Source organism: Chanodichthys erythropterus, chromosome 4 (assembly GCF_024489055.1).
Source record: "Chanodichthys erythropterus isolate Z2021 chromosome 4, ASM2448905v1, whole genome shotgun sequence".
In the NCBI taxonomy this organism is placed as follows: domain Eukaryota; kingdom Metazoa; phylum Chordata; class Actinopteri; order Cypriniformes; family Xenocyprididae; genus Chanodichthys; species Chanodichthys erythropterus.
The window spans coordinates 16,417,210-16,442,628 of NC_090224.1; the positions used below are offsets into that span (position 1 = coordinate 16,417,210).

A 25,419-nucleotide genomic window follows, 5' to 3' on the forward strand; every position below is an offset into this window, starting at 1 on the left:
CTCTCCTACTATGAGAGTCTTGTAAACTGAAGTTCTGGGTGTAATGAGACAGCAGCGTAAATAGACGCAAAGGCTACAAAGGAATGTTAAGAAAGGAATGCCCCATTTGGGCAGCTTGGTCAATTACCCTAGTCTGTCAAACAGGTGTGGAGTAGAAACAGCCTCAAACACCCTTAAATATAAATAGATCTGCTGTTTCCTTGTGAAAGAATGTGCCGTCTAAATGAGGGTGGGTGTATTTGTTCATTTAAATCGCAATTAATTTTATCCACTCAAGACCTGTGTAACAAAACGCCAGTATACAGGTAGCACTTTAGGAACTTTAATACATTAAGAAAATACATACTTAACATATCTGATTTAATTAAGAGTATTAATGTATGAAAATGGACTTTTGAAATCATAAACACATTGTATTTGCTTACTTTCATATAATTCCTATTCATACTAAGTGAAATTGGCTTGTTGTCTCTCTATTTACTCCAGTATATTTAGTCAGTTTAACACAGGCACATACCTAAAGTCTGAAAAAGCTGCTTTTTAAAGCCTTTTGTAGAATTTTAAGTAAAATGTAAACAGTTAAACAATTATGAAACAATTCTGGAAACAGCAAAAATTGCATGAGGCATACAAAAATATCAAACCATTTTGGCCAAAAAATTGTAAATTAATAAATTAAATTATAATATAACATTTTAAAACTATATACTTATTGTAGTAATTACAATAACTGTAAGGTACTAGTCTTGAACCTACCCCTAAACCTAATCTTAACCCATGTAGTTATCTTACATTATTCAGTATTTTCTTGGTAAGTACACTGCATGTACATTGAAAGTGCAAGTACTGTAAAATAAAGTTCAACCCTTTTACAGTGTCCTTGTTACATGTTATATACTGTAGTAATAACTATGAATTATGCAACTAAACCTAACAATGCCCAAAGTAAATGTAGTTAATTATTATTACTCATTACTTAAATGTATAATTACACAGTAACAGACAACAAAATAAATTGTAACCACTTTTTGTAATAGTATAAAAATAGTGTCGTAAGAAGCACAGCCTCAAATAATTTCAGATTATTTTTCTTTTGCATTTATTTATTGAGTTTGTTTTTCCCTGAATGGCCAATTAGTGTAAAATAAAAGAAAAACATTTCATATTTTATTTTTGAGTGAGTTGTGATGTGTTGCAAAATCGCAATTCATTAATTTTCAGGCTTATTTCCGAGAAGTTCATAAAGGGTTAAAGAATTAGTTCACTTTCAAATTAAAATTTCCTGATAATTTACTCACCCCCATGTCATCCAAGATCCAAGTTCATGTCTTTCTTTCTTCAGTCGAAAAGAAATTAAGGTTTTTGATAAAAACATTCCAGGATTATTCTCTATATAGTGGATTTCAATGGAGCCCAAACAGTTGAAGGTCAAAATTACTTTTATTGCAGCTTCAAAGCGTTCTACACGATCCCAGATGAGGAATAAGGGTCTTATCTAGAGAAACAATCACTCATTTTCTAAAAAAAATATTTAAAAATTATATACGTTTTAACAATAAATGCTCATCTTGAACTAGCTCTCTTCTTCTTCTCTATTAGAATTCCGGCAGTGTAGACACTGCTAAGTGTATTACTGCCCTCCACAGGTTAGTGTTTGAACTAATTATACAATATGCTAGTGCAGGGGTAGGCAAGTTCGTTCCTAGAGAGCCGCTGTCCTGCAGAGTTTAGCTCCGACCTTGAAAAAACCTTTAGCTGCCTATAGCCTTAGTAATCCTGAAGAGATTGATTAGTTTGTTCAGGTGTGCTTGATTAAGGTTGGAACTAAACTCAGCAGGACAGCGGCTCTCTAGGAACCAACTTGCCTACCGCTGTGCTAGTGCAAGTATATAACAATTAGTTCAAACTTTGATCTGTGTAGGGTAGTAATGCACTTAGCAGCGTCCAGAGTTGGGTATAACACGTTACAAAGTAACGCGTTACTGTAGTCTAATTACTTTTCCTGATAACGCAGTAATGTAACGCATTACATTTTAAATTTATGTAATTTGATTACAGTTACTGGTGTCAATAAAATTGTTACTTGCGTTACAAGAAAAAAATATTAGGTAATGTGCATTTCTAAAAGAAATCACTTTTGGTGCAGATGCGTCATTATGAATCACCGGAGAATGCATGGAGGAGGATACCCGCTCCCAAGACGAGAGCGATCCAACCTCACCTAAACAAGCTAGATTGGATTTTTGTTCAGGATCGGAAGGGAAGGTAACTTATGAACAATACTGTTTTCAAATGTTATTATAAATGTTTTCAGCAAATTTTTCCTGTCCTTAATGCTGTTACATACAAACATATACACAGTTAAGCTACCACACACATACATGCTACACACAGCAAGAAATGTTTAAGCTGTGTCCGAAACCGCTCACTCGTTCATTGACTCATTAATCCCTATATAGTGTATTTCATTTGAGTGCACTATATCTGCAAAGAGTGAACGACATGAAATGAGTGAATTCGGACGCTGACGTATAACTGTGCGTCGGAGAGCTGGAGCTGTCACAGAAACGGCTCAACACGTGATTTTAAAGGTGCTGTCAAACATTTTTTTACAAGATGTAATATAAGTCTGAGGTGTCCCCTGAATGTGTCTTTGAAGTTTCATCTCAAAATACCCCATACATTTATTTTAATTAATTTTTTTAACTGCCTATTTTGGGGCATAATTAGAAATGCGCCGATTCAGGCTGTGGCCCCTTTAATTGCTTGTGCTCTCCGCCCCCTCCCGAGCTCTCGACTCTATCATTGCATAAACAAAATTCACACAGCTAATATAACCCTCAAAATGGATCTTTACAAAGTGTTTGTCATGCATACTGCATGCATACATCGGATTATGTGAGTATTGTATTTATTTGGGTGTTTACATTTGATTCTGAATGAGTTTGAGGCTATGCTCTGTGGCTAACGGCTAATGCTACACTGCTGGAGAGATTTATAAAGAAAGAAGTTGTGTTTATGAATTATACAGACTGCAAGTGTTTTAAAATGAAAATAACGACGGCTCTTGTCTCCGTGAATAAAGTAAGAAACGATGGTAACTTTAACCATATTTAACAGTACAGCAACATGCTAATGAAACATTTAGAAAGACAAATACACTTACAATATCACTAAAAATATCATGTTATCATGGATCATGTCAGTTATTATTGCTCCATCTGTCATTTTTCGCTATTGTTCTTGCTTGCTTACCTAGTCTGATGATTCAGCTGTGCACAGATCCAGACGTTAATACTGGCTGCCCTTGTGTAATGCCTTGAACATGGACTGGCATATGCAAATATTGGGGTAATACATATTAATGAGCCTGACTGTTACGTAACAGTCGGTGTTATGTTGAGATTCGCCTGTTCTTCGGAGGTCTTTTAAACAAAAGAGATTTACATCTATGAGATTATTCACTGTATGTCTTTTCCATGTACTGAACTCTTGTTATTTATCTATGCTAAGGTAAATTAGATTTTTAATTCTAGGGCACCTTTAAGTTATTTTTAATTTAAAAAAAAAAATAATAAAAATAGTAAATGAGCGATGGTTTCTCTAGAACCGTTTGGGCTCCATTGAAGTCCACTATATGGAGAAAAATCCTGTTTTCATCAAAATCCTTAATTTCTTTACAACTGAAGAAAGAAAGACATAAACATCTTGGATGACATGGGGGTGAGTAAATTATCAGGACATTTTCATTTGAAAGTGAACTAACCCTTTAAGACCGTTTCCAACTTTGTGACAACTAGCCCCGGTCTCTTTATACACTTCAGTAATAGTGTGGTGGCTCTGTATTCGGTGGGAGGAGTCAGTGTCGCTCGAGCTGTGATTGCGTTTCTCCGCGTTTCTCTGGAGGGAGCTGCAGGCAGTGAGATCACATCCTCGCGATGCAGCTGCCAGCGAGTCATAGAGCGAACACTAGTTCATAACTGAACTCCGGCTCAAATCTACGACATACGCAAACCCTTTCACGACTATATTGTAGCGACATATAAATGCTTTGATTTTAGATTATATACGCAGGTTCTTCCAGTCATTCGGGACTATGGAATGCGGTTTCACTTAAATACCTCCCCCTCCTGTTCTTGGTGGGCTCGCGCATTTCGTCTCGGCTCGTTGTGTTGGATCTATCGGTGTGAAACCGAACGCAATGTGGGCCAGAAACGATTTTGAGGACGGATTCGACGCTTATAAGATAGGTAAGAGCCTACCGCTTGTGTAATGACACACTGTAATCCAGATATATGTTCATAGGAACAGCCATGTTTGATCTCAGACTGGCGCGTGTAACGGCTCGTGTATTGTTGTTCCGCGCGCTCTTGCTGTGATGTATTAGATATGTGATGTTCCGTTATGAGCGTTCAGATGTTATTGTACTGTGATGGTTTGACACCATCACTCGTGTCACCTTCAGCCTGCCTTTGTTTGAGTCAAGGGACAGATATGGACACAAGGGTCCATAACAGAGGGGTCTCTTTAATATATGCAGTGCCTTGGCACACGTCATAATTTTTCAGCTTGTGTGTGTGTGTGTAATTTTTAATAGATATATATCAATATATAATAAAATAATTTATTTTGTTGCTTTTCTAAAGCAAAATATTGAATTATTATATAGAATCTTTACTGTTTTAAGCTTGTAGCTACTATTAATGTTATATATATATATATATATATATATATATATATATATATATATATATATATATATATATATATATATATATATATATATATATATATATATATATATATAGTACAATAAAATAGATTTTTATTTTTTACTGTTAGAAACTGTTAAATTATTGCATTAATTTAAGTTTTTCCTCTCAAATATTGAAATATAAATTGCATACATGTGTCTTTCTTATACAAATTGCACAGTTGTGACAGTAAAATCCAAACAAATACTCATTCAGTGGTATTTAATAGCTTGTGCTTTTACACTTTGTGTGTTGAAAGTTGTCTAAATATTGAGCAGTGATGCAACAGATTCTAACTAGTCTCTCTGCCAGTGTGCTTAATAATTCATATCACGTTGCATAACTGTTGGTGGTCTTGAAGAACGGCTGGTGCCCCGTCAACAACAAGCCCTATGTTTACCCAGGATATTTACACATCTGATACTGTCACGATGGCTAATGTGGATCACTTTCATATGAACTGGTATGAACTTGAGGTTTTTCCACCCAGGAATTATGGAGACCTAATTTTGGTTCTGGTGATTTCAGCTGGGTCTTGGCCTCCTGCTGGTCTTCCTATAAAGCATCTGAAGTATTTTTTTTTTTTTTTTGTCTTAGCTGCTTGATTTATTGCTATTTCAGAGGAAATTGCTCCAAGTTTGTGACTTTTCTAAGATATATTGCACAATAAAAATGCATGTGTCAGTAGTTGTAGATTTTGCTGATTGTACCTGTATGGAAAAGGGTGATGTTTTTCTTTGCAGTTTTAAAAATGTAATGATCTACTCAGAAATATTTTTGTAGTAATTTTTCATGAAAGCTTTGTACTATGAATCAGTCGTTTTTTTGTTCACCTCTTTGGAAGCAGATCAACATATTCAGAGATGTTGGCAAAAGAGATTTCATATTCCACTTTTTTCCTGGCAGGCATTACGGAGGACAGCCTAAATGGTGGTGTCTAAACGGATTACACCTCAGAATAGATTAGGCCAGCAGATATTGGGGACAAGCCCTCTAGCGCAAGACTGACCATTTGGTTCACTGAACTTCACCTTGTTTTAGTGGTTTAGTAGATTTGGCCTAATCACCAAGGTTGAATATATTTGATCAAAAAACTGTAATATTATGAAATATTATTAAAATTTAAAATGTCTGTTTTCTATTTGAAAACTTTTTTGTAATTTATGTAATTTATTCCTGTGATGGCAAAGCTGAATTTTCAGCATCATTACTCCAGTCTTCAGTGTCACATGATCCTTCAGAAATCATTCTAATAGGCCGATTTGCAAGAAACATTTCTTATTATTATCAATTTTGAAAACAGATGTGCTGCTTAATATTTTTGTGGAAACTGTGATCCATTTTTTTTTTTTGTTAATGATTCCTTGTAGAAAGTTCAAAAGATTTTAATCAATTTATTGTGCCCTTGCTGAATAAAAGTATTAATATATGAAAAACAAACAAACTTACTGACACCAAACTTTTGAGTAATAGTCAAAGACTATAGAATAACACAAGACGTGTCACTCATATTGTTTTGAATGGGAGAAAGCGTAACACGCAAAATGGCGGAATAAGTCCCGCCTTCTAAATAAGAGCCAATCGCCGACTGGTAAAGTCATCGCGTCACTTCAGCGGCCGTTAAAATCACCAGTTTCTATAGAAACGGTCAGACGCGCGCCTCCGATGAGACACGCATTTAAGTCTGCGCATTCGCATTAGCTTGATCCAGCCTGGAAAATATAGGTTTTTTTTGTCATGATTCGAGTGTTTAGAAACTAAATGTATGAGCCGGTTGTTGTTAGATTTCATTGGTGGTTTCAAATATGAAATTTAATCATAAGGTTGGCGAACAGTTTTGGAGAATTTGATGTTTCCCCATTCAAACAGATTGCATGATGCCCAGGATGCCCGAGAGGCATTTCAAAGATGGCCGCCGAGTGAAATGACTTGTCTTAAAAGGACTTTGGTAATAGTGTACATATGTATATAAAATAAAATACTCACATATATGCATCTATAGGTCTGTTTCCACCTGGTATTAAGATGCGTTTTGGTTGATCGGATCACAAGTGGACGACGCTAAATACAGGTTTAAACGGGGTGTAAAAGGTTTTGAGCTTGTCCACTTTCGACCAGTTCCAGAGGAAGTTGAAAACGCATTCGACCAGATTGCTTTCTTAGTGTAGACGCTCATGTGGTTGAATGTGTTCGAACAGCCACAAAAGGCCGCCTATTCTCCGCCTACTGATCTAATGCGTAAACATTATGGGACGGGATTTAAACCTTGTTGGTTGAAGACCCAAGTTTTTTGCGGGTTTTCCCGTGGAATTGTGCTACTTTAACACTGTTGCCGTGGGTAGAAACAACCCCAAATAACATGATATTTAGCCCCTGGAATGCAAATTTTACTCCCTGTAACACGCTTTTTACCGGGGAACCCCCCAAACACAATTGGGCTAGTTTTGAGTAGCAATTGAGTGGGTTTTGTTGTGAAAACAAAATATGGCGACCCTGGTTTGACGACAAAAAATGTACCAAGCACAATGTTCTCTCAACATTCCTAATTTTTTAACACTCGCTCACAGCGTTCAGCATGCTCTTGCGGTTATCAAAGCAGAAACAAAAGCTGCAGCTCTCTGTATATTTTTCCGTTGTCTCCGAGCACATTCATATGTAAATTGTGCAAGCTTATTTTATCCATTAGATCGAAAGATCTGAAGAAACCCATACATTTACACGGCCATAAACCCTTCCCTCGTAGAAATCAGGACAGAAGTGGTTGAAAGTGGACAAAAGAGATTGTGTTTCCTTCGTCTACTTGTTATCTGATCGACCAAATTGCATCGTAATACCAGGTGCATACAGGGCCTATATAATAAGACAATACTAATAATATTGCTAATAGAATTACCAATAATATTATGACAAAAAAACTGTTCTTTTTCATATTAGTCATATAGGTTTTCATGATGTTTGGTTGATTTAGCGGTTCTTTTTGATACATTTGAGTAGAATAGAACTGATTCTATATGAGCACTGGTTCTTGATTCTTAACCCTATACATGTTCACATTGAGCTCATTTTCATTGAAGTAATTGTGTTTGTAATAGCTATCTGAGATTTACAGTATCTGGTTTCACTTCCTTGTCGTTATTGAGACTTAACTAAAAGCCTTTCATTATGAATAGACAAAGTATAGTTTAAATGGTGGTACAGTGTGAAATCATGTGTTTGTTGGACATGACATCCCTCTGTTTGTCTCATCCTCTTCCATGGTAACCCTGTTCTGTTTGTTTCCTAGGTTCGAGCACGTCCTCTCCTGGATGGGTCCCAGGCTGCGACTCCGCATGGCAAGCTTCCTCTTCCGCCGCTGGCATTAGCAGCCGCGGGCGACGTCACAGCGCTGCCTCGGACAGTGGCGATACCGGCATTGGAACCTCGTGTTCTGACAGCGTAGAAGGTACGAAATATATATGACGCAGCTTACTTTCGAACAAACCATGGGTGGCTTGTTTGACTAGCCTAAATCTGTTTTGTGAGGTGTGAAACGTATTATTGATCTGCTGTTTGTAATTCATGGCTGGTTTTCACAGTCAGACATTTTCTAGCAAGCTCATTACAAAATCAGCCCGAAGTCATGACCCATCTTCTTATGCATCGCTTTAGTCAGACAAAAACTTAAATAGGATCGCTTTAGCGAGGTCAAACTAGAGCTGTTATTTGTCTGCCACTTTGATTTTTGAGAAGTCATCCTGAGCAAGCAACGTGTCGTAAAAGCCTCTAGAAATGGGTCACGCTTCAATCTCTCTTAAATGTATGTAGGCCAATGTGTGCTGTGGCTTATGGGTAGAGATTATAAGATGATGAGTAATGTGAAATCCATTGGTTTTCTCTCTTGCCAAATGACTGTTTGCATCCAAACACTCCAAATCACATGTATGTTTATTAGTGCCTCAAACTGATTCTTCACATTAAGCCAAGCTTTTTTATTTAACATGTTAGACAACATAGGAATTATAAGGCATACAATTTGAGTCTAAACCAAGAGCAATGCCTGAAATGGATGACTGCATTGGAATAATTTAGAAGCAGAAAGAAAAAGGTGAGAGCAATTATAGATTAGTCTTTATTTTAAGGTGAAGTAGTTACATGTTACTACCTGCACTTAATTTAGTAATAACAATTAATTATGCATAATTACAAGTAACTAACCCTAAACCAAACCCTAACTCTAGAGTAAGTACATGTAGTTATTTAATATTAAGTACAATGTAACTATGTCCTCTTAAAATAAAGTGTAACCCAATTATACTCTACTAATTCAAAGGTTTGGGGTCGGTAAGGTTTTTAAAATATTTTTGGAAGAAGTCTCTTATGCTCAACAGAAACAAGTAATATTATTAACATTGTCGAAAACAGTTGTGCTGCTTAATATCTTTTGGAAACGGTCATACTTTTTCAGGATTATTTGATGAATATAAAGTTCAAAAGTACAGCATTCATTTAAAATTGATTTTTTTATAGCAATGTAATAGTTTTTACTGTCACTTTTGATTAATTTAATGCATCCTTGCTGAATAAAAGTATTAATCTCTTTAAAATCTTATTGACCCCAAACTTTTGAATGTCTGTTTGTGCAAGTGAACCAAGAGACCTGTTTTTTTGGATTTTGTGATTTTGTCTTTGCAAAGAGAAATGTGAGTAGAAATTAAGTTGACTTTGATTTTTCATTTGATGTACAGGTTGAAATTTGTCTTAATATTATTCTAGTCTCAGTATAGGTAGAGCGTTGAAAGAGTTTAGCCATAATTGTATCATCTAAGATGAAATTTGCAGGTTATATATTTGGTTGATGTAGAGATTTCAATGAGAATGTTTTAGTTAAAATAGTGATTGTCAAAACAGTCACGGCAGATGCTCATCTCCTATTTTCTTCCATTTGATTTCTGATATGGTCATACATATTTTAGTGTATATAACTACCAACAACTTAGCAGCTATAATCACCCGCAAGGCAGCTCAGTCAAAAAGTAGCACTTTACTAGAGCTCTTCATACATTATGCATGGGATTTCAGTGGAAGGCTGTTCCTTTACAATTTTGTTCAAAACAAACATATGGTATACATTTACAAACACAAATTGAATGGCACTTAAATTTAGCTGCACTATTGAGCATTATTTACTAGATGTTGGTGGTCCGTATTCATGTCAATGTCAGAGTTCCTGTATCTCATCTGGTTGAGCATGATGCTACTAGCTGCGCCAAGGTGATGGTTCAATTACAAACACACAATGTATACAAGTTAAACAATGTCATATATTAAATAATAATATATAAATAATGCTAAAATACTACTAAGTAGTTTTTTACAAGTTCAGATGCCATTGTAGGGTGTTCTGTATAGTTCCTAGGTTGTTCTAAGTGGTTCTTAGGGTGTGCTAAGTGGTTGCTAGGGTGTTACTAGGTGGTCAAAACAGCCTACCCCAAAGTCTCTGATTTTGTGGGCTCACCTTCAATGATGAAGGTCTTTGGGGTTTTTTCACCCCTGATTTGTCATCATAATTGATGCCTAGGGCTATGATGGATTTGTGCTATGGTATATCATGTCTTTTCCAGTGTGAGCTCCCAGCTGGAGGCGCATCATCCTGCCCTATATTTCCATCCAATATCTATGTTGGTTATTATCTCACCCTACTTCCTGTCCCATTGCTGTCTAAAGGGAGTTGACATTTTCCTGGCTCAGTTCCCCAGGAAGACGTCCCGTCCTGTCGTCAGGCTGACCGTGGTTATGCTCTTATTGATCACAGCTCACTGCTTTAATTGATCTGTTTATCATTAGTGCAGTAAATACGCCTCCGGGGCTCAAATCAAGGTCAGGCACAGAGTCACAGGCTGTTCATACATTCTGTTGTGTTGTGATTTTTGGCTTTTGTGAAAACATGTGACTTCATCGATATGCCCCAAATTTTATAAGTACAAACAAACTTGTTTCAGTCAAGAATTATCTCAGGACTGTTTTTCTAGATATAAGCAGCCAGTATGAGTTGGCTCCAGAAGTAGGGCAGATCTGCCATGGAAACATCTGTAATCACTGTGTAGGATGAGAACCGTGATATCACCTCATGGTAGAGAAAATAAGTATGACCACCCTTGCACAGACAGACACGATGACTAAATCCCTGCATGTAGAACTTTTAACGCTTGTCATTTTTTCAATTTCTGTTGTGTGTTTGTTTCTTAAATACTTTGGCTACTTTAATGAGGATTTCGATAATTATAATTATATGACGATGAGTTACCATTCAGCAGATATGAACATGCTAAATGGAATTGCAAAAATAATGCTTGTTCTCATACAGGATTTCTGAACACTGTCATTGATGGTGTCGACTCAGTTTTAGTGTGTTGGTCTGGTCAGGTGCTCAAACAAACAGAGGGTAATCATCCTACATATTAAGCTGAGATGGTTTGTAACATCAAGACATTAACATAATTTTCATTAAGTACAGCCATATTGTCATGTTTCTTTCAAATTACAACGGTTTCACTGCAGTGAGTCCAATGTGCATTTGAAGACAATGCGTTGTCGAGCTATGCAGTGCAGAGGAAGTCTGATAAAGAAAGGCTTACAAATGATTCTCTGAAATAAGCCTCTTTGTTTTAATCTCTCCATGTTGTGCTGTGCTCAAGGATGGTTTTATGGAGGCCTAAAGTCCTTCTTTCCCAAATCGTTCTTTCATTATGAATTCGAATGCAGATACATTGGCTGTAATCTACATGAAAAAGGGATACTATTCTGGAAACCTCTCTAAAACCACTACATCTAGTTTTCAACTTGGAATTGGCTTATTCCATTTTTACTCTATAAAACACACTGAAACAGTCTGGAACATAATATACAGACAGCAGAACCCTATAATTTAATAGCTACTGTCTCAAGATTTAAGTTGTTCCCAACGTTTTCTGAAACTTAATAAATCTGTTTAGAATCTGAAAATATTTTGTATTATTTGTGTGTATGTATGTGTATATATATGCACAGTATATCTGTGGTCACTGTGCATTTGCATTGTTTTTATATAAATGAATGCATTAGCTAAATATAATCTTCTGACAGCCCTGATATTTTTAACTCCCCTGGTAATGTTTGGGAATCATTAATCTAGTTTCTTTTTTTGCCATGTTCAAGTCACATTTATTTGTATAACGCTTTTTGCAATACATATAGTTTCACAATGTTATTGCTAATTGTTAGTAAAAAGGCCTTAGCTTTATCTGTGTTTTTATGGTTTGGGTGTGCTCTCCTCATGTGGATTTCATAATTAGCAGACGGCCTCATTACGGTTCTTTAAAGAGTGTTGCATATCTTTGAGCCTGGGGACATGTCCTGCATTTAGGACATCCTAGCCTATTGTACTCAGTCACTTTGAGCACATGTGACCTTAGATGCATAGAGACACATGCATAGTCACCATGCCTCAAGCCAACTTAAACACGCTTAAGAAGACTTATGAATTCAGTTGCATTTAGATTTAGATACACTTTGCATGGAAATTTAGTTATCCTGACTGGTAAATTAGCCTGTTTAATGCTGAACAAAATGGGGGATGTACGACATAACCTAATAATCTGTATACATATAAATATATCTAAGTGATTTTGTAGATCTAATGAAATAATTGTAACCAGTCTGAATGAAGTTGTTGAGTCTAAAGGTTGCTCAACGGTTATCAGTTGTGATCTTGCCCTTTGGCCCGCTGAAGGTCTCTTGACAGAGTAAGTTCTCCTTGTAAGACATCTTTACTAGTCTATAGTGTCAGGCTTTCCTGTGACATATGTTTAACCTTGAGAAACGTGCCAGAGATGTGTCCTCTTAGAGATTTACCTACTTTCATCCACCTTGAGGATCAGAATTCCCTCCCTCCAAATGAGCTGCTGGTGGATGACCTAAAACAAGGCACAGGAAATTCCTTTTGTCTTGAACCAGGACGCCTCATGACCTGAGTCACTAATTATACCTAATTATGGGCATCAGTAGCAGCTTCAAAATTACTCCTGGGGGTTGATGGCTCCTATCGGAAGCTTCATTCTTGTTTTAAAAACTCTTGCATGGGATTGATGTTAAGGGAATGACATAGCTAGACTTAATTCGACCAGAACCGCATTTATTGCCCCACTTGCCATATTTCCGATCTGCCTCATTAAAGATTATCAGTAATCGGATGAAAGTCATCTGTCCTGGTCCTTAACATATTTGTCCTTGAGTGTTTTCCAGGCACTCCTGGTACATGCATTTCCACGGAGCACTTACGCAATGTAGTTTAGGACGATAGGTGTCATCTTGCCGTGTGAGGATCAGCTGTGTCGAAAGGAAACCTGAGTCGCATGACTTATCAGCCAAGAATAAACACAGAGGTGCCCTAAGACTTGCTGGAAAGGATGCCTTGGATGCCATTGAAACATCCAGAAATACACAAAGAGCAACCTCGACAAAGTGACATGCATACCAGTGTATTTGTGATCGCTGTGAGTTTGCATTGTTTTTAACTGAACTTTTAAAAATGTGAGGATACCAGCATTTCCCCTAGCATTTTGAGTGCTGTTGAGCGCTGAGAATTTTGAGCGCTGTCTGATCTTATCAGATATGTCCATGATTGGCTACAATGAGCACGGGAGTGTTTGAAAGCACACACAAGTGTTTTGAAAGCAGGAGTGAGAGCGTTTGAAAGCAGGCATCTATTGGCAGCCAGGTCCACTGATAGATAACTGCTTTTGAAAGCTTCCATGTGTTTCTGTGTAAGCGCCCATTGAAGAACATCAAATATGTCTATTTACAACAGGTTTTTGAAGCATTGATCATTGTAGCCAATCACAGACATATCTGTTAAGCATGTGAACACAGTGGCCAATCAGAAGTGTTTATGAATCCGCTTCAGCACTCAAAATGCTAGGGGGAAATGCTGTCCTTGTAGCTATCTTTCAGTCAATCTTATCTATCTACATATAACAAACACTTTATTTGTCTGTGGTTGGTTGGAGATGTGAGTGTACATTGTGTTTATGTTGACAGTTTGGTAATTTTGACAAATGAATGAGCTTTATCAGTTTCAAAAACTGGTAAACAATCTTACATTTGCCATTTTAAGTCACTACTCCATTTAAAAAATTAGTATCAATCCAGTGGTATTAACCAAATCTCTGTCTTCAGATCTGTCTGATCTTCACTGAACATCCTAGTCCCAAGGGAATTACAGGTCAAAATGTTACTCTCTATTAGATTTGGCCTAGATTAGCTCCTGGCACTGTCTGATTAGCCAGTTGGGATTTACGTTTGACTGAGAGTAGGGTAATGCAGTTAGCATGATTAAGGGGGGCATTGTTTGTTCATGGCCTTCTGTGCTTTGTACCCCATAGCCCCACCTCGAAACATTTCATATGCCAGCTGCTCCAAACCCATCGCACTAATGATGGCTTAGACCCTGAATGACGAATGAGTTTGACACAACACTGAATTAACATTCTCTTCTTAGTTTACATGAGAGCCAAAACCATTTTGCTCAAGTAACTGATTTTTGGGCATTTTTAAATGTATGAAGTATTTCCGTCCATGAATATCCAATGAGGTATGTGGTAGACTTAATTAAATTTGTTAATTGCTCATATCAGCTCATGCATATATGCAAGACAATTTTTTAATTTGCCTTGCCGATATGTCCCTGCATATGGGTGTGCATTGCTTCATGGCAGTTAGCCTAATAGCAAATCCTCCCACAGCCAAAAACAATCACTTTTTTATATCAGTAACAGTCCAGCCAAATGTACTGATACCAAAGACTGCCTTTTGCTAAGTCCTCAACCTCTTTAAATATATTAGCTTTGTAAGTATTGTACTTTTCAGCTTCGACTATATCCAATAGCTTGGATTTCTTTGAGTCTTTTTTTCTTTGAAAGCATCATAAGAGAGGAATTTTAACTAGTTCTTCTAATTGATATTGTAAAATCAATGCATTCATTACTGTCCTTACAGTGGGTACAATCGCTAAGGATTGAGGAAGCCTCCAGAGCTGAAATTCAGATATGGTAATGGCCGTTTCATTTCCGACACACGCTGTAAACGGTAGACCAATCACATCAGACTGAGCCATCTGAACAATCATGAGAAAATTAAAGTGTTTTTTGATCTTGGATGCATGTAAACCTGTTGTAGGAGACCTCCAAAACAAAATTAGGAACTTTTAAAATATTCTATTAAGAGGCACTTTAAGGAATAACTGATGATGACTGTTGAATTGATAATTAATGCACACCTGAGATAGTAATGTCTTTTTAAGAAGTACATCTTGAATAATGCCTAACAAACTTTTTTAGATTTTAAAGAAAGATTGCAGATTGTATGACTTAAGTCCTATTGTTTTTCATTTTCACATCTTTTTGTCTTTAAATTGTAATGTGTTGATTAGGGGTGTGAGACTAAACTGTGACAAGATTTCACGTCGAGGCGAAAAGTAGTCTTGTGATGTTGCCATGACAGAGTGGTTAGGATGATTAGGAAAGAATAAGCCACCGTTACGTTTACATTACACCTCCACTAGGGCTGGGCGATGTATCGAATGCTTTTGTCACGCGCATTTCTTCAGTAAAGCCGGTTCCCTGATTACCGCTAAATCGCCATCACCTGCTTTCAAATGAAGCGGCATTTAATAGACAGAGCCGTAGTTCACTGATAAGACACGCAATATCGCGCTCAATATCGACGGCGATACATATCGATATTGAACGCGATATTGCGTGTCTTATCAGTGAACTACGGCTCTGTCTATTAAATGCCGCTTCATTTGAAAGCAGGTGATGGCGATTTAGCGGTAATCAGGGAACCGGCTTTACTGAAGAAATGCGCGTGACAAAAGCATTCGATACATCGCCCAGCCCTAACCTCCACTGTCGTTTTGCTTTTTATTTAAATAAAAAACATTTAATTCAGTTGGATAAAGGTCGCCGCCGCTCCATATTTACAGAGTTACGCGCGATCGCTGAAAGTGAAAGTAAACACGAGCGCGCATTCAAACGCGATTTCAATACCCGCATTTTGAAAGCGGCTCCCTGATGAATGCAGATATCTCTCAATATGAAAGCTATTTTAGGCGGGAAAGTGTAGTTGTAACCATCTCTCAGCTCTGTATCAAAGAAAAATGTGGTCTTATTTTCACTTTGAATATTGAGAGAGTGTGATTATGGTTGCACTTATTGTAAAGTGTTACCATGAAAACGAATAACAGTTTTCTCTTAATCTTATTAAGCACAAACAATAAGGTTTCATTTGTTAACATTAGTTAATGCACTGTAAACTATGAACTAACAATGAATGACTATTTTTATTAACAAACATAAACTAAGATTAATAAATACTGTAGCAAATATATTGCTCATTGTTAGTTGATGTTGGTTAATACATTAATGTTAATAAATGAGACCTTATTGTAAAGTGTTAACATTTTTATTTATACTGTTTTTATTTCTATGATCAGTTTGTGGAAAGGAGTTCAGTTAGGAGGTCAGAAGTTGTAGAAGCTCATAGATCATGTACAGTGAGGTCTGAAGAGACTGAAATAAGAAAAGAAGTCAGTTGAGTTAGTAGCAAAACCTTTTACAGTGCTTGAGTATTGTTGTCTTTTACTGCATATGATAATTCATACTCAGAAAGTAAAACTGAAATGACATTCATTACAAGATGATTAGTTAAAACATTTCAAATACACCTGCAGAATATTTTTTCTAGTCATGATTTCACCATAGAGGATTTCTTAAAAATAGTGTGTAAAAATCTTGTCTCGTCTCGTCTCGTGAACTCAGTCTCGAGTCTTGTCTTGTCTCGTCTCGTCTCGTGAGATACCTGTCTCGTCACACCCCTAGTGTTGATGTAACTTGTTAAGCCCCCTACCTGATTTCCAGAATAATTGTTTTCCGGTGTCTGCTTTGAGACAAGCTGGCATGTTAATTTACTCATCTGACATATTGTGTTGTTTGTGTTGAAAGCTCAATGGTGTTGAAAAGCCTGCCAGTGCAGGGTCGTCCAGAAATAACAGACCGTTTCACCTTTTGGCAGAGGCGTAAAGGTTTTCTGAGCATGTGAACACCATCTTAATCAATTCTGAATTAAGGGTCAAGCTGAGCGTTGATTAAATCTCACCCAAATAGGATTTTCAATCACAACTCCATAACTTGCAGAACCAGTTTGTGTAGTATGTGGACAGTTAATAAGATGTCTTGTTTTTTTTTTTATGGATGAGGGCAGTGTGAAAGGATGGAAGTCTGTCTGTGTGAGGCTTTCTAATTATACTTGGAGTGCAGCCATGTTCGCACTTGGAAGCTTCTACCCTGCCCTTTTTAATTAATAATCTCTCTGGGTTTTAACCGCACAGCCATGACGGGCTAACTCACGTTTTTTTCTCTGGAAAATTCTCTGTTGAAAGCAGGTCTGTTTAGTATCCAGCATATCTTGATCATAGTATGGAGATAAAGATAAAGATTTCCCTCTGAAAGAAAGTTTGACTAGTTTAGTTGTAAGACTAGTTAAATGTGCCATAGAATGGAAAACTGTATTTATCTTGACATAGTTGAATAATAAGAGTTCTGTACATGGAAATTACGTATCATGAGCCTCAAACACCATTGTTTCCTCCTCCTTATGTAAATCTTGTGCGTGCAAAAGACCACTGAAAAACAGACAAATCCCAACATAACACCAACTGTGATGTAACAGTCAGGATCATTAATATTTACGCCCCTAAAATTTGCATATACCAGCCCATGTTCTTGGCAAGGCAGTATTAATGTGGAACTGTACAGCCGAATCATCAGAAATACTGCAGGTGTTGTGAAGAAGCAAGCAAGGACAATAGAGAAAATGGCAGTGGATCGATACCAACTGTTCATGATCCATGATATCATGATATATTTCATGATGTTTGTAATTTGTTGTGTGAACTTCTGTATTATTTATGCGGTGTATTAGAGTTGTGAGCTTTGGGGGCACGGGCTCATTTGCATTTAAATGTACACATACCAAACCAGCACATTTTTTTCTCCCACCCAAAAATAGGCAGTTAAAACATGGTATAATAAAAAAAAAAATCCATGGGGTATTTTGAGCTGAAACTTCAGACACATTCTGAGGACACATGAGACTATATAACATCATGTGAAAAGGGCATAATAGGGCACCTTTAAGGCAAAAAAAAAAACAGTATTAGCAATCACATGGTGGTGGAAAATGGCTGAAGGATGAGTTAGCAGAAATGCTACATATTAAAGTCAACAAGAAACGAGATTCACAACCATATAGTCTCCTAATAGTTGTATTTCTAAGTGATTTGGGACATGCATTTTGTATGTCTGAGACCAAATCTTGCTATTTATAAATACAATAATGTTTAATCGACAAATGATGCGGCTTTGAAGCCTCCAAGCTCCCCATGTTGGTGACCTACATTCTCTGCCATTGCCAGATAGATAGATTGACTGTTCTGACTGTTCCATTGGTTTCAATTCATTGGTGAGTTATCTGGTAAACAGGAAGCTATGTAAGTGACGTGACTCAGAATTTGTCCTCTGCATTTAACCCATCAAAGTTAGTGCTCACAGCCTCACACATGTTGATATTGTTTGCTAGTATATGCTGAGTATCACTGTGCTTTTCTAGACAATGAAACAGAAGAGTCTTTCCTCTGTCTCGGTTTTATTTGGTTAGGACATGACTCTTAATTTACTTGCACTAACAAGTGACTACAGTTAACCACCAGATTCCCAGTAGCTCTATGATGTGTTTTTGTTGCTCTTCTGGTTAAAATGATTCATCAGTATTTTGCCATCAGGATCAGTTGTCTAGATGTTTAATCTCTAAATTCATCTCTTCGTCCCTGGTAACAAATTCACCCTCCTTGGCAGTATATTTTAATGCATTTACTGTCAGTCCAAATATTTTTAATTGTTGATCTGTGCAGTTTTGGGCTTTTGTGTCATGCGTTTTTAAGAAGACACATCAAGTAAACAATTGTATAGAATTTACACAGGGCTTTCTTATGACCAACAAGCTGACTAATTGTTCAGACAGCACGCAGACTAATTGATTTTTAGGATATGTAGTTTTGCACATCCCTAATCATGGATGTGAAAGCAGGACTTTTGTTTACTTGTGCCGCATTGAAACATGAGTCATATCACCACCCATATAGAAAATAGAATGAAATCCAGTGATGCTTTGCAAAAGGGATAATCCGCTTGCCTTAGAGGAACCAGATAAGAGCTTTCAGGCCTTCAAACACTGCAAGATGTAGTCCTGTGGAAAACCTCCCCGTTGAGACCGAGTAATTTCTCTAATTATGAACTAAGGGCCATGCTGACAAAAGTAGGTTAGCACCTCTTGTTGAATGTAGTGTTTTATAACTATAGAACATACAGTTTTTGACTTGATACACCATTATGGAATGTTCACCAGTGCATTTTAGCAGGTTAACTTTACCCATATTCACATAATCGTGAATCGTATGAAACTTCACCTGTACTCTTAAGGGCCACACATAAAGAACGATTCATGTTAAATTCACTGTATCTGGTGCTCCACCACAGGAAGGAAACTATTTGGGCTTAAGTGGCTCTTTCCAGATATCCAGAACGAAGCTTTGCTTGACTTTTCCGTAGTGGAATTTGTTGGAAGGGGAAAGATCAGGTCTCAGTTATTTTATGTAATGTGTTTTTTTGCTGATTTTGGCTTTTCTAAGTCATATTTCACACTATTAAACTCAGCATTTGTGGTTGTTGTTGTAGCTCAAGTCTGTTAGATGCAGCAGACAGTTAGTTGTGTAGACAATGTAGTTTGACTTAAACGCATTAATATGATTAAAAATGTTTAGTTTCTGCTCAATATACACTACCAGTCAAAAGTGTGGCTTCGGTAAGATCTTTTTTAATGCTTTTTAAAACGAGGCATAAGTATAAACAGTAATATTATTGCAATTTAAAATCACTGTTTTCTGTTTTAATATATTTTAAAATGTAATGTATTTCTGTGATACTCCAGTGTTCAGTGTCACATGATCCTTCAGAAATCATTCTGATATGATGATTTGTTGCTTAAGAAACATTTATTATTAATATTGAAAACAACTGTGCTGCTATTATTTATTTATTTTTTTGTAGAAACTGATGCTTTTTTAATGATCTTCAAAGAAAGTTCAGAAGAACAGCATTTATTTGAAATATAAATCTTTTGTAACAACAGTTATAGACCTAAAATAAGTTTAAGCTTTGTTAGTCTGTGAAATTTGTAGCTCTTAAATTCAATCAATTTTAATTTAATTCATGAAAGGCCTTGGATGTAGAAAAGGAGAGCAGCTTCTCTTGTAATGAATGAGGTCACCAGCTAATTCTCTCATCTCAACACCAAACTGTTCCATATGTTTTCTTGGCACAGCTTAGCCATAAAGAGACCTTGTACATAGAACTTCCTTTATATTGACCTCCTTTCATCTCTTTGGGAATCGCATGTAAGCCATTACGGCTGTGATGATGGCCCTTTTGTGGTAAATGTGATCCTGTGCTTTAGGTCTCTGTTATTGTGGCCCCTGAGGACTGGAACGTCTGTCATCAGACTCCAGCTGCAGTGTATTTGAGTATGAGGTCTGGAGTGATGTTTGTGTGAAAACTGGCACAAAGAACCGCATGGTAATTATTTTTATTTTCAGCTCTAGCCAATGAAAGCCAGACAATTTGCTGCACATACATACACAACCCAACGTCAAAGACATTTCTTGACATTCAGAGAAAATAATTTCACGTTCACTTTTGTTAGTTCCTTGGAACCTTGTAAAATCATTCTTCGATGATTTGCAACATTTTTTATGTGAAGGTCAAAGCGGCGAATGATGTTTGTGTTGAGAGGTATGTTGAAGCCCTGACATTGTGAAAGGGCCTTAGTTGTTTGTCGTTATAGGGAAAACTTAAATGTCAACACTTATAGTGTAATTTTGTATAGTATTTTTTGTATAGATCCAGTTAACAGTTTTGTTGATATTAATGGTATTTGTAGAAATATCATTATGTTTTCTTAAAAGATACAATTGTTTAACTAATATATAAAGGTGCAACACTGTAATCCTGCTGTTGGCATTTTTATATCCAAACATTATGTTGACAATAATTTAGTTTTAAATTATAATTAAATTATTGTTATTTTTTCCTTAAAATTAACAATTAGGCTAATAAATTATATATATATATATATATATATATATATATATATATATATATATATATATATATATATATATATATATATATATATATATATATATATATATATATATATATATATATATAATATATATAAATAAATTAATAATATATATATATATAAATAAATTAATAATATATAATAATATAGTTTTTAATTTAATGTATTTTTATTTAAATGTATTTATCAATAATTTAGCTTGAGGTGTCACAATGCAACAGTTTGACACCTCAAATATTTTGATTGCCTCTCTTGTCTTGACATTTTCTTCACCCTGTCTAAAAAGAGCTGTCCCAGTCATAGAGCCTCAAACTCATGAATGAAACGAGACCCGCTGTGCAAGGAGAGAGGATATGAATGAACAAGTGTGATGAATGAGAAACTGCCATGTGCTAGTACTCTATTACATACTTTATCTCAAAGGAAGGAGGTAAACTAATTACACTGGAGGCAGCCCAGTTAGTATTGCCTCTTAGACATATGTCTGCTGGATATGGATATAGATCAATATGCATGCAGCCATATTACTGCCTTTGCTTTAAAACAAGCTGCTGATGGAAGGATGTGAAAAACCACACAGGAAGGGAGTGCATCATTTATGCGATTGATGAGAGGAGGAGATCGGTTCACCATTGAAATGGAGGATGAGAGATATTACAGAGTGTGTATGATGAACAGGAGCTGTGGTCATTCATGTTGTTTTATGATGTTAAGACATGTGATCCTTCAACCTCTACTGGTAATACTGGAAGTTAGTAAGCATGATTAGTATTAGCAGCGCATTTCACTTGTGTTTGCGACTAAAAATAGATGTGCAAACTTAAATTTGGGGACGGAAAATATGGCTTAATATGATCATTAAACTTAAGTCGATGATTTCATTAAATAGATGTGAGCCCTGAACGTTTCAAACTAAAAACATATGCTGTTGCACATTCTACAGGCTTGCGGTTTCGTGTGCTAAATAGTGTGCATTTATGCCTGGTGATTACTTATGATCTACTGTTGATGAATTATGACAATGTTTACTTTATAGTGTTTATATTTTAATATGTAGATGGTTGTAACAGTACATTTTTTTTATCTCCCTCATATGTTTGAATGAGCTTAAAGTATAGGAAAGATGTTGCTATTCTATGATGTGTGTGTATATATATATATATAATATAAAATCTAGTTTACTTTTTGTATTTAAATAAATTAAAAATGTCTCCTCTTATCCATTTAAGGAAAAACTAATTATTTGATAAATTCATTGCATCCCTAAAGGTTTTTCAAATCAGGAGCCCATGTGCACATTGGGGGAAAAAATAAGCGTCTATCCCTGTATTATGGTAGTTTGTGACTTTGCACATAGCTTGTTTGCAATCACGTGGTTCTGATGATGCGCAAAATTCAGCTGGAGGGCAGGAAGTAAAGAAACAGAATGGAAGACAAAGAGGAAAGTCCGTATTGTAGTGATTTAGACACCGTTGGTTCATATTTAGATATAAAAAAAAAAAATAAAAAAACACAACGTATGTTGGAGGTGATCCTTATGTTATAAGAGGAGCGATTTTTCTACTGAATTGAAAGACTTGCCTGCCATCGAGGCGGTAGATATAAAGAATGTGAAGCTGCCGTCACGCCGTGTTGAGTTGAGGATTTCTCGACACAGCAATGACGTCATGTGCAAGCAGCCTATTTGGCATCTCTTCATAATGAGATCAAATAGCATGTTAGCACTCCAGGTTCTCTTGGGTACACACAAAAACATGCACACAGACACCTTGCAATGGCTCAGCATTTGTATTCCCCAAGCTGATAATTTGCCTCACCGGTTTGAAAACACACTTTGCGTCATCTTGGTCCTCATTAAACTCTGCTGAGGCTTGTGTTTTTTCAGCTTAGAGTTTAACTGTACTCCTGGTCCACCCCGGCTGACACCCATTGTGACCATCCTTGCAATGCATTGCAATAATTCTAATGACTGAAGAGATTACACATTGCCCATCTGTCTGTTTGGTCACTAACACCATCAGCAATGTTATCAAGCTAGTACACAGCCTTTGGTCTCCATTTACTTTGTGTGAATGTTTTTGCTAAACATTTTTTTTTTTTTTTTATTTTTTGTGGAAGAAAGAAAATCACACACGAGCATGAGGGAGAGTATATGATGATGACTGAATTTTCCTTTTTGGATGAACTAGCACTTTAAATCGAATACTGATTCCAGATCTGTAGGGGTTTATGTCAGTAATTGGTTGTCTGGAGCAGTTGAGCTCATGTGACATGTAGCGCCATTGCTGCACAGTGCCGCTCATGTTTCTGGAGGCTTGACCGTGACCTCCTCTCAGAGTCGTTACATCAACTCCTCTTGTGTCACTGTGGAATCCTGAGCAGCTGGTGATGCAACAGCAAGCCGGAAATACTGACTGCTGACAGAACTGACATGTCAGGAAGAGTTTTCTAGAGCCTTGGCTGAGTAAGAACATCTCCTCTAAGTTCCCAAACACAGACATTAATCCTATCTATCTATCTATCTATCTATCTATCTATCTATCTATCTATCTATCTATCTATCTATCTATCTATCTATCTATCTATCTATCTATCTATCTATCTATCTATCTATCTATCTATCTATCTATCTATCTATCTATCTATCTATTGTTTGTTCTTTCTATCGTTCTGTCTATCGTTCTATCTATCTTCTATCTGTCTATCATTTTATATATCTATCGTTCTATCTATTGTTCTGTTATTATTTCTATCTCTATCTATCATCTATTGTTCTATCTATCTATCTATCTATCTATCTATTTATCTATCATCTATCTATCTATCTATCTATCTATCTATCTATCTATCTATCTATCTATCTATCTATTTATCTATCATCTATCTATCATCTATATCATTCTTTCTATCTGTCATTCTATCGTTCTTTCTATCTATCTTCTACCTATCTCTTATCTGTTTAACATTTTATCTATTATTCTATCTATTGTTCTGTCTATCGTTCTATGTTCTGTCTATTGCTCTGTTCTATTTATCTGTCGTTCTATATATCTATTCTATCACTCTATCTGTCGTTCTTTCTATCTATTGTTCTTTCTGTCGCTCTATCCATCGTTCTTTCTTTCTTTCTATCTCACTTCTTCTATCTATCTGTCGTTCTATCATTCAATCTGTCTATCTGTATATCTGTCTGTCTTTCTGTCAGTCATTATATCTGTCTCTCTATCTATATCATTCTATCGTTCAGTCATTCCAACTAATAGGAATCTAATAGGATTGTTTGAGCCAATCTCCTGTGATTGTCATGTGACTAATTTACCTACATTGATGATGTCTTTTGGTTGTACAGTGCCCTTATATGTTGTTAACAAGTAATATTTACTGTGCCTGATTTAAACTTGCCATTTTTGTCTCCATTTTGCTGTTACCAGCAACCCTCGCTACTTCAAGAAGCGTCCATCATGTTCTTCCCTCTTTTTAATGTGCCTAATCTTTTATTAGACCTGTCTTGGCCCGAGGCCCTTACGAGAATGGCCCATGAGTTCCGTGTTGGTCCCCAGCAACCGTCTTTTTGGCGCCAGGCTAATGGTGATGGAACGTGGCAGTGAAACCTAAGAGCAGTTGCTAAATATGTGCTAATGTGGTAAGACTATCAATTCCACAAGTAGGAGGCACACGCTTAACAAGTGACGTCAGAGTGTGTTGTGATACATTAGATATGGAGTACTCGCATGTATGCTTACCCCTATCCATGTACAATTGCTCATTAATAATAAGCCTGTATGACCGTAATGAGCAACAGCACCATTAATGTATCATGAAACATGGTGCATATGACTCATGCACTGTATTTTAAAGGGTTCACCCAAAAATGAAAATTCTGACATTAATTACTCACCCTTATGTCGTTCCACACCCATAAGACCTTCGTTCATCTTCGGAACACAAATTAAGATATTTTTGATGAAATACAAGAGGTTTCTGATCCCCAAAAGAAAGCAATGTAATTACCACACGTAAACACAAACAAAACAAAACAAAAATAACAACTTTATTCAACAATTTCTACTCTTCCCTGTCAGTCTTCTGCGCTGTTTATGTTGTTGACACAGTGCAGGGCTTTCAGGTTCAGAATTTAACCTGCTATTGATATGTTTCCCTTCCAGTGAGCTGTAAACCTCTGCAACTGAATAATTGAGTTGAACTCAAGAATCGGATCTGCCAGAATCAAATGAATTATTTGAGAACCAAATCAACCGATTTGCTTCAAAACAATGATTAGTTGATGACCACAATTCTAATTGCTTCACAGTATTCTCCAGTGGAGAATACGGAGAACATTGCATTGAGAAAACGCATTGATCTCATTCTCATTGATCTGTTGTGCTGGTTT

At 36.4% G+C, this 25,419-nt stretch overlaps 1 protein-coding gene across 1 annotated transcript in view; it reads left to right on the top strand.

The window, feature by feature from the left end:
• Positions 1–3,893: 3,893 nt before the first annotated feature.
• The window catches only part of cep85l (centrosomal protein 85, like), a 64,807-nt gene continuing 43,281 nt past the window's right edge, over positions 3,894–25,419 (top strand). The window contains 4 exon segments of the mRNA XM_067384302.1: positions 3,894–4,129; positions 4,132–4,179; positions 4,182–4,250; positions 8,038–8,196. Coding sequence (XP_067240403.1) covers positions 4,102–4,129; positions 4,132–4,179; positions 4,182–4,250; positions 8,038–8,196 — 304 coding nt within the window. The 5' untranslated portion in view covers positions 3,894–4,101.